Here is an 11411-nt window from a genome sequence, read left to right as displayed (position 1 = left end):
CCATATGTCTACGGACCTCTAAGAGTAACAACGGTATCATATGACGGGACGGGGCCCCGCCACCCGTGGGTAAACACATATATACGAATAAGAGGATGTTGTACCAAAAATCTGAGCTCGGGACAATGGAGCACTCCCAGATATGGCCCCGAATAGGAATCCTAAGGCTGGCGGATCACCAAGCGAGTATGCGTACCTACGGGCATGAAACGCGACTCCGAAGAAAAGGAGGTCGATGCGAGATATGTGCGAGTATATAAAACATGAAATACGGTAAGAAAGATCATAGCGAAGTAGGGATTCCGGGAGGCAAATATGATAATCAAGGAATCACTATACACACATGTCTTATGAAATAAAATCATGCATGTCTATATCATATATCATATACGGACCACTATGGACTCGGTGAATCTGTCATATATCATACTCGGCCCATCATGGGGCTCGGCGCCATCATCACATCATCATATCATCATATCATCATATATATATACATATATATATATATATACCGTACCGGCCTACAGTGAGGGACGCGGTGGTGTGCGGTGAAAGCGCACGATAATATACCCGGCCCGGGACTCGGTGAAAGATGTAACAACAGTATGCACGAGCAGAGTAGTGAGTAACCATATGCATATAAATCATCTTTTGAGACTTAATAGATAAGTAGACTAATCAACGCTCGAGTATCAGGACGATAGTCATACTCAGTACTCTTTGAATATCATTATGAACTATATCAAAATAAGGCCTCAGGGGATCATAGACATGTATCAAATTAATACTAAAACACTTATGAAAGTTATGGTCATTAGTCATTATGAAGTCTTTCAAGAATAGAAACTTTTTGATGTATCGTTTACTATCCAATCATATAGAAAACTCGAGGGCAGTAGCTCGACTACATTACGAATCCTAATATCAAGAAGTGAATAAGAATCATAAACATGCTCGGAACTTATGAATAGAGTTACCCCAAAGCTCATATCGCATCTTACTTACATCTAGGACATGCCAAAAGAAAGAAGGAATAGGCTTTACATACCTTTAGCGTTTACTCGCAACACAACACGTATACGCTGCCCAATAGTGCCTCAACCTATATTAAGACGTCAAGAACTACGGTTAAGCTACGGGGAGATTCAAACGTATTCTAACGTTAGTAACTCCTTTCTAGATAATTAGATGACGTTTCCCTTATATTCAAACCAACCGCATACAACCAAGTCAATATCACTAACCATACATTCAAGTATCAACCCGAGACTATTCGAACAAGACTCGAGAACACTCCGGACAGCCCGTACAATACTCCAAAATAGCCCAACCAACACAAAATACAACATATAATCTTCCAAGCTCAACAAGAATAACAACAACACATTCCTTTCATCCAAATTCATGAACTATACCAACAACCACACGTTAACAACATTATTCACATAAATGCAAGAAACTATACTAACACCATATTAACTTCTACAACAGCCCACAAACAATTTAACTTCAACTTTAACCATCAAATATCTTCATTCTCACCATAGAATCCATGACAATAACAATCAAAATTCTAAGTAAAATCAATTCATCATTTTCTCCTAAAACAGCCCCCCCCCCCCCACGGCTTGGACAGCTTTCCAACATCAACATACACAATTTTTACACATCCAATTCACATTTATATATATTCACAACGCATCCAAACTCACGCTAAAACATATAGGAAGTGATCAATTCTTACCTTAACACTTGACCACTTCCAACGGCTAGAATTTGTGCCTTGAATTAATACTTGTTCTTGCTACCTAGGATCAATCCCACATTGTTATACACCTTCCAAAGGGTTGAAATACTTGAAGAAAATTATTTTTTTGATCAACAATCAAGGACTCAAGCTCGGCCGGCCATGGCGAAACTCTCCACCTCTTTCTATCTCTAGTTCTCAAGTTTGAAGATGAAGAATGACTTCATTAGTCGTCAATTTGATATTTATATGGTGCCTATATATTGGACACATGTCCCACTCATGGCTTGAGCCAATCAAATTTGGCCAAGCCATGGGTGGGGCCTACACGGCCACTAATGGCTAATTAGTGAAGTAATTAAATCTTAATCCCACTTAATAATCTAATCATGGTTAATTAATTCCTAACCTTCATTAATATTTCCATACCAAATAAAATTTATAAACAACTTGTGCATTAAAACAAAATCGGAGGTTAAAAGTCTCTACCTCGTATCCCAAAATAGTCTTGTCTTAAACTTATCGCAATTAGCTTAAAATATCCCGATGTACAAAAATACGGGATATAACATCCTTCCCCCCTTTAGAACATTCGTCCTCGAATGTTATACTAGTCTCACCAGGTCTTATAGGGGCTTCGGGGGAGTCTCTTTTACAGCTACCACATATAGTTCATTTATCAATCAACATAACTAATTTAGGAGTTTAGATTACCTGTAGGCATAGGAAATGTTATATCCCGCCTTTTTGCATATTCGGAAAATTCGAAATAATTGTGATTTATGAGAAAGGAGGCCATGTTTGAATTTTCTTAGTAGGTGTGTGGCGGATATGGAAGCTTGAATGCGGAAACAATGGAGAAGGCCTAAGGACAAATTTAGAATTTTGGAAATTTGTTTCGGGAATTTTGGAAATGAGAATTTTAGTTCATTGGGCCAAATAAATGAAAAGGAAAATTAGGCCCAAACCACAAAGGGTGGCCGGCCATGGTGGCCCAAACCACAAAGGGTGGCCGGCCATGGTGGCCCAACCCATGGCCCTAATTAATTTTTTTCCATGTGCTAATTAAGTTATAAAGAGGGCTTTATCTCTTAGAAGATTCAAGAAATTAGAAGAAAAATCAAGAAAATTGAGAGGAGAAAGAACAAGAGAGAAACGGCCAAGGAGAAAAAAAAGAAAAGAAAAGGAAAGAAAAAAATTCCTAGCCCTTCAATCCTAGTCCAAAAATTGTAATTTTCATATATTGTTGGTGAGCTCAAGGTGCTCTTCATGGTGATATAAAGATCTTGGCAAGAAGGTGGTTGTGGTTGCAAGGAGAAATTATTGGAAAAGGTAAGAATTCCATGTTTTCTTTTATGTTATGGAGGATATATGCATGTTGTAGTGTGTGGAATTGAATGAAAAGCATGAAAATTTTGTGTGTTAGGATGGTATGCATGTTGGCCGTGGGAAGTAGTTATATGAAAGGAAATTGTTAAACTTGTTAAGCATGTTAATTATGTTGTTATGGTCTTATGAAATAAATGAGAAGTGTGAAGAATTTGTGTGTTGTGAATTGTAGTGGGTAGGCCGTGTATGTGTGTGTGTAGCATTGTGGCCGTGTGGTGTGTGTGTTTGTGTGGTAGCCGTGGGGTGTGGTGGAGTGGAGGAAAATGGTTGAATTTGTTTAGTATGTTGATTATGTTGTTAAGGCCTTATGAGGTAAATGAAAGGTAAATGGTAATTGTTGTCATGGAAAAATGTTGTAAGGTTGTAAGATGAACATATGTAATGTTGTAGTAGTTTATGTAATTATGGAAATGAAATTGTAAGATGTAAATTATGATTTATGTTGATGAATTCGGAAGATGGATGTTATATCCCGTATTTTGAACAACGGGATAATATGAGCAAATTATGTTAAGTTATGGAAATACCATTCCGGGACTAGAAGTCGGAATTTTCTTCAATCATGACCTTATTCTAATTAAGGGGTATATGACTTTCTTGACTTGGAAATTATTAAGTAAACATTTGGGGCCAAAAATGAAATAAGAAAAATTTGAAAATCATGGAAATTTGGGGGCCAAAGTGGCCGGCCACCATAGTTGTGGGCCAAGCCACATGGATATATTTTATGTGGTAATTTTAAAAAGATGACTTATCATCTTTCTCTTCAATTATTCTAGAGAAATCAAGAGATTAAAGAGAAGAGAAAGAAGGAGCAGCTCACGGGTTTGAGGGGCAAAAATCAAGTCCAAGAAATCTCTTCCAAAAAAATTGGTTCTTGTGGCAAAACAACTAAGTCAAGGGTGCTCGTCAACGTGGAAGCGTCGTTTGAATCATTGAACCATCCGTTTGCCTTCTTGGAAGCTCTAGTGAACGTGTGAAGTGAAGAGAAGAAGGTAAGAATTACTTCTCTTTCTTGTGTTGTGAACGATGTGAACATGTTGTAGTATGTAATTATGCATGGAATTTATGAGAACTTAGGGTGGAAGGCCAAACCGTGAGCATAGACCATGCATGGCCTTTGGCCGTGCATGTGTAATGGTGTGTTGGAATGGTAGTCTAGATTATATGTAGCATGTTTTCTTGTCGTTGTGGTGTGTTAAAATGAAAGGTATCACTCATGTGTGTGTGAATGTGGGGATGGCCGTATGTAGGCCATGGAAGGTAATAAATATGAATTAAGGCTACTTAATGTGCTAGTTGACGTCGTTGTAAATTCTATGTCGATGATGAGCGTTTGGTGGATTAAGTTAATGTCGCCATGATTACGGGCTGTTTTGGGAAGCCATTGTACTCGCAATGTAAATTTTGTAATTAAGAAGATGACATTATTAACCCATGGATTTGGTAGCATAACTTATAGAATTTGAAAGCAAGAAATGTGGAAGTAGTGTTCTCGGGTTGGGAATGGAATTCGGGTAACTTGGACCATTGTTTAGATTATTTGAAAAAGTGTATGCATTGCTTAGAGTGTTATGGCATATGGTTTGAATGAGTTTGGACTATTATTGTTGTGGTTTGGTTTCTGGTTGGTTTGTTGTTGAAACTAGCCGAGTTGAAATCTCGGGGTTGGCGCATTTACAGGGGAAATGCTGCCGAAATTTCTATAGAATCTAATGCTCGTTTGGAATCGAATGTTTAAAGGCGTATGGCTAATGTTAGTGTGCTTTGTATTATGTAGATTTTGGGATTTGCCGAGGTTGAGGCTAGGCTTGTCTTGCGATTGATCGAGGTATGTAAGGCATTGCTTTCCTTTATTTGGCATGTCCTAGAACTAGTAGGCTATGCCTAGCGCCTCGGGGTTATCCCATTCTTAAATCCAAGTTTAGACACGCGCTTGTTTAATCCTAAAGGTTGATTCCTTGTTGTGCTCAATATGATGTTCTTAAGCTTTTCGATGAATGATTTTTCAAAGACTTATGAAATTTCGACTACAAAGAGGTCCCGAACTTCAAACGTCCGTAACTTTTGCGTACGACCTCGAAACACCCCAAAACATAATATGTATGTTCATAAGGCCTAACTCTCCCCTACCCCTCGTAGTCGGGCTCGGATGGGGGTCGGCACCCGTCCGTGGGACCCGCGGCCAATTATGCTAGCTTTATGGATTTTCGGAAAAATTGGAATTTTTCTCCACTATAAATTTTTATATGGATTTCTTGATTATTTAAAGAGTACTGTTTATGATTTTGATGCATATGATTACTCACGACTCCGCTCGTGCTTATGGTTATTGCTTCGTTCACCGGATCCCGGGCCGGTTATGTTCGTGCGCATTATGACATATTCTGGTGTGATGCTGTGTTACGGTTCGCCGAGCTCCTCGCTAGAGAGCCGGGTTCCGTTATATGTGGCGTTATGCTGTGTTTGGTGTTATGGTTGGCTATGATATGTTACGGGGATATGTCGGGTTACGGAGATATGAAACTTTCCGGTGTGATGCTGTGGTATGGCGCCACTGACAGGCGGGCGACCATCGTTCTAAGAGCCTTTGCATGATTTTGATTTTTGATGAATACTTTGATATTTTGTAAATCATGTTTATTATCTCGTGATGTGTTATTATGTTTACGTAATCTTTTGCTTTACATACTCGATACTATTTCGTCGACCCCCTTTCTTCGGGGGCGTTTCATGCCCGCAGTCTGCATCGGTTGAGGACCCACACAACCCATCTATTCTCGCACTTTTCACGGGATCGCTCCTTCTTCCGGGAGCCCATATATTTTGGTATATACTTTCTTCGATGTATATGTACATTATCATTCAGGGGTACGACGGGGCCCTGTCCCGTCATATGATTTCGCTATTCTGTTTAGAGGCCTGTGGATATGTACGTGGGTTATGGTTATGTCTGTACAGTATATGTGTATGTGGTACAGTATATGTATATGTGATATAGTCTGAGCGGTTCATCCGCCACGGCAGCCTTGCCGGCTAGCCTGTATATGTATGTATGGATATGTTGGCCCTGTGTGGCATCTGTTGGTATTTTCTGCGTGCAGGTTAATTTTGGGTTAGTAAGAAAAACAGGAGAAACTCTGCCCAAATTTTTGTAAATATTTGAATTATTAATTTTGGCTTTTGGTACGTACGGGTGCCCAAGTCGGGCACTAGTCACGGCCTACGGGGTTGGGTCGTGACAATGGAAATGTGTTATGAACTTGTATGTTAAAGATTAGAAGAATTGAATAAGTTATGGCTTTGGTGGAAAGTTGGCATAATTTGTATAACTTGTGTATATATCGTAGAAATGTTATTATACGCTTCCGAATGGTATTGTAATGATCTCGATTAATAATGAATGTGGAAATATTGAGATTGAGTTGGAGACGCGAAGTTGGAAAGGTGACTAAATAGGTTATGTTGTGTTTTATTGGGATTATTGATGTTGCTGCTGGGTTGTTGTTGGTTGTTTGAGCCGAGTTGAATCTCGGGGGTGTCATATTTATAGGGGGAGTCTTTGCCGAAATTTCGGTAGCCAAATACTAAACCCAAGATTGAAATGTTAACCCTCATGAATAGTAACTGGTATAGGTGACCATTTTAGATTTTGACGAAACGGGATTGGAGTTTTAGCGAGCGTAAAGGGCAAGGAAGGTATGTAAAGTCTTCCCTTTCATTCTTTGGCATGTTCTAAACGTACTAGGCTTGGACGCGAGCCTTAGATATGACTCTGTCACTTGAAACCCGAGATTGAAATTGGCCTCATTTCCTTCAGCGCAATTGAAATAGTTTCTTCACAAATTGCCATCAAAGTGACTTATATGTATGTAATCTTCACAAATGGACTTGGATTGTCCCAAAACTCTCATGAATGATTCCATAAGGTTTATGATCCATAATTTGCGTTCACCACCTCGATTTACCCGAGGTGGGCCCACAGAATCCGAGACCTCTTACTATGGCCTTGTTTGACTCGTTCCTACTCAGTTCTTAAAAGAAACTTCTGATAAATGCTCCGTTTGGCAAATGATAAGTGTGACGAGTCCATAATATGTTGTGATATGTGTTATGATTCTTAAAGTATGATTTGATAACGAATCGTGCCATCCCCAAAGAGAACATACATGTGTACTACGTCTGACGTTTGACTTCTTCGAAACGATCTGTCACTTGAATCATTCATTTTTGAGAAACATGAACATTTTGATTATCCCGTTGAGTCCCGTGATATATGTTTGTTACGAACGAACACTCTCGAAAGTGTTATTTGGACATAATCCGTCGCGACGTTCGAAAGGTACGTGTTATGATTTATTATGTGATTTGATTATTGAGTCGGTCTTATCGCATATGTTTCGCACTACTCTTGTTCGTGCAAGTGATGATATGTCTATTCACCGAGCCCGGGCCGGGACATGTTCTCGTGCGCACTTCTTTGCATTATTCACCGAGTCCCTCGTACTCGCGGGCGGGACACGTTATCCGTTTATGATTATGATGTGATGATACGGGGATGGTGGCCGGGATGGCACATGATTATTATTCACCGAGACCCGCGGTAGAGGGCGGACATGTTATGTATACATGACATGTGATTCGACATGCATGATTCCATATTACCGAGTCCCTTAATAAAGGGCCGGGACACGATATCTGTACATATGATATATGACTTTGTTATGCATGATCTCATCTACCGAGTCCCTTATCAGAGGGCCGGGACACGACATATGTTCATATGATGTTACATGATCCGATATGCATCACTTACCTTTTGGCACTATGTTTTCTGAGGTCTCGGACAAGGTATTACTTTTGTACTTCGGACTCTGACTATAGCTTCGTTTGTTCCATGTCTGTACTCCTATTCTTGACTATGATTAGACTTATTACTTTTCCGCTTTACATACTCGGTACATTTCCGTACTGACCCCACGTTCTTCGGAAGGGTGTTACATGCCCACGGTACGAACGCGCGCCCGTGTACGCCGCCGGTTTAGGTTATCGGTCTGTCGTTTGGAGAGCTCCTTTGATCCGGGGCCGATACTTTTGGTATATATCTTCTTGTTTGTTTATGCTTTGTACATATGACCATTTGGGTACGGCGGGGCCCCGTCCCGTCTTCGATTCGTTCGTATGATAGAGGCACCTAGACAAGTTGTGGGTTGTGGGTTGTCACGGTTCCTGGTAAGTGAGTACAAGTCTGCGATCGAGTAATTCTGCTTACTATGATAGCCTTAATGGCTTCTGTACAAGTTTCAGTATGTATATATGTACATGTATGTTCGGGCGATGTATCTTATATCTGTATGAATTTGTGTATGTCTAAACGGAATCTAGCTACTGGTATGCCAGATCTGTCAGACAGGTACGTATGGGTGTCCAGTTAGGACACCAGTCGCGGCCTACGGGGTTGGGTCATGACAAAAGTGGTATCGGAAGCGGTCGGTTCTCGGAATGTCTGTAGGCCGTGTCTAGTAGAGTCTTGTTTATCGATGTGTTGGGCCCCACATCTATAAACAGGGAGCTACAGGACATCTAGGATGTTATGTTACCCTTTCTTGGAATCTTAGATCGTGCGATAGAGCTGTATTGTTAGGATGGTTCCTCCCAACGAATTGCTGTGTTTACAGCGAGGTTCCAAAAGAGCAACAGCGTCAGTATTTTGGGAAATTGTTTCTGACCCTCTCTCTGCAGGTGATTGTAGATTGACAAAGGATGAAGAGGACGGCTTCGATGATGGGGATGGGGGTGCTAAGAAAGCCCCTAGGATGTCATACCGGGCGAGTAGGCAGAGCCCCAGCTACTCGATTGAGACAGATCCTTCGGAGGATCCCACGGAGGACAGTTATGATACGGACCCGTCGGAGGACCCAGCTACTATTCCTCCAGAGTTTCTGGCCCCTGGAGCAGAGGATTCCGCGGAGGGTGGCTATGATACCGATCTCTCGGAGGATCCGGCGATGACCCCTCCAGAGTTTCTTACCTCCGCGGAGGAGGATAGTTATGAGACGGACCCATCGGAGCATTCCTCTGGGACGACGGAGGAGGAGATTTTTAAGTATGCGCCAGCTGCTCCTGTGAGGGAGAACCCTGATAGCCCGGCCACCTCGGAGAGTGCTATGGATTTTTCCGGTTCTTTATCCCCAGTGAGCCGGGATTTGTCTGATCATCCATACCCCTCCGATTCAGATGCGAGTGATAGCGGAGGCCAGGTAGGTAGGGAGCAGACAGACGAGGATGATGGTGGACACACCTCTTACGGCAGCTCCCCAGGTCAGACCCGAAATTGATTATTTTATAAGTACATGAGCTTCCTAGAATTTCCTATGTGTGTATGATTTCTGTAAGATATCGGTAACAGTAAGGGCAACTGAGATGTCCCCGCCATAAGTACAAATCTAGAAACCCCGGGTGGAGGATAATTATGAGTACAAGTGGAAATAGATATTGAGGAATCTTGAAGGGTAATATGGTAATTGTGTAGTTTGGACCGGGGTGGGACCCGCTACAAAAATTTCTGAAAAAATTTATTAAGGTGCTAAACGGCCCTAAATTACGTGGCAAAGATCGTGTGAGGCAATTGACTCAGTGATATTACCGATAACGCATCAGAATACATAGAAGTCTTGAAGTTAAGCGTGCTGAGACCAGAGCAATCCTGGGATGGGTGACCCCCTGGGAAGTATATCAAGAATTTTTCACAAATATGGATATGGAGACTAAATGAGAATTTGGGGTAACTTAAGTGGACTTTGAGTATGTAGAGTGACTAGAGATCCTAAAAAGGGTAGTTCGACTTTGGACGCAATTCTGTACGCCATATTTCTGCGTCCCTGCTTTCGGTGCTTTTTACTTGTGAATCTCCGTTTACTATACCTCCGATCTAATAATCTCATTACGTATACCGATTTAACATACCTATGATATAAATCGTACGTCTGGCTCTGATTTTGAGACTGTTTGAGACGACGTCGGATTATGATTCTGTTTGTTGCACTTTCGTGCTCCTGATTCCGGATATGACCCTGTTTGACGTCCGTTTGATCTTCTGGCTCTGGTTAAGATTCTGTCCGCCGTATATCCGATTTAAGACGATACGAACAACTCTAATGCGGCGATATCGAAGAAAGATGGATGAAGTTGGAAAAATGAGGGCCGTTACAAGTTCTTCGATTAAGTGCAAATATGTAAATGGTAAGAAGACCTCCCCGACTGATCTTGACCTACCATGAGGTTGAATTAACATTCGAGGACGAATGTTTTAAAGGGGGGGAGGATGTTATATCCCGCCTTTTTGCATAATCGGAAAATTCGAAATAATTGTGATTTATGAGAAAGGAGGCCATGTTTGAATTTTCTTAGTAGGTGTGTGTAGGATATGGAAGCTTGAATGCGGAAACAATGGAGAAGGCCTAAGGGCAAATTTGGAATTTTGGAAATTTGTTTCGGGAATTTTGGAAATGAGAATTTTAGTTCATTGGGCCAAATAAATGAAAAGGAAAATTAGGCCCAAACCACAAAGGGTGGCCGGCCATGGTGGCCCAACCCATGGCCCTAATTAATTTTTTTCCATGTGCTAATTAAGTTATAAAGAGGGCTTTATCTCTTAGAAGATTCAAGAAATTAGAAGAAAAATCAAGAAAATTGAGAGGAGAAAGAACAAGAGAGAAACGGCCAAGGAGAAAAAAAAAAAAAGGAAAGAAAAAAATTCCTAGCCCTTCAATCCTAGTCCAAAAATTGTAATTTTCATATATTCTTGGTGAGCTCAAGGTGCTCTTCATGGTGATATAAAGATCTTGGCAAGAAGGTGGTTGTGGTTGCAAGGAGAAATTATTGGAAAAGGTAAGAATTCCATGTTTTCTTTTATGTTATGGAGGATATATGCATGTTGTAGTGTGTGGAATTGAATGAAAAGCATGAAAATTTTGTGTGTTAGGATGGTATGCATGTTGGCCGTGGGAAGTAGTTATATGAAAGGAAATTGTTAAACTTGTTAAGCATGTTAATTATGTTGTTATGGTCTTATGAAATAAATGAGAAGTGTGAAGAATTTGTGTGTTGTGAATTGTAGTGGGTAGGCCGTGTATGTGTGTGTGTAGGCATTGTGGCCGTGTGGTGTGTGTGTTTGTGTGGTAGCCGTGGGGTGTGGTGGAGTGGAGGAAAATGGTTGAATTTGTTTAGTATGTTGATTATGTTGTTAAGGCCTTATGAGGTAAATGAAAGG

General features: G+C 40.9%; 1 protein-coding gene across 1 annotated transcript; it reads left to right on the top strand.

Moving 5' to 3' along the window:
- Window positions 1–8784: 8784 nt before the first annotated feature.
- On the top strand, window positions 8785–11029 carry LOC132042108 (uncharacterized; the record flags this gene model as incomplete). The annotated part of the gene is made up of 2 exons (XM_059432725.1): window positions 8785–9460; window positions 10958–11029. Coding segments are annotated over exons 1-2 (748 nt in total), but the record flags the coding sequence as incomplete, so codon positions are not given.
- Window positions 11030–11411: the final 382 nt, after the last annotated feature.

Source organism: Lycium ferocissimum, unplaced genomic scaffold (assembly GCF_029784015.1).
Source record: "Lycium ferocissimum isolate CSIRO_LF1 unplaced genomic scaffold, AGI_CSIRO_Lferr_CH_V1 ctg13324, whole genome shotgun sequence".
In the NCBI taxonomy this organism is placed as follows: domain Eukaryota; kingdom Viridiplantae; phylum Streptophyta; class Magnoliopsida; order Solanales; family Solanaceae; genus Lycium; species Lycium ferocissimum.
This window is presented reverse-complemented; position numbering and strand designations above follow the sequence as displayed.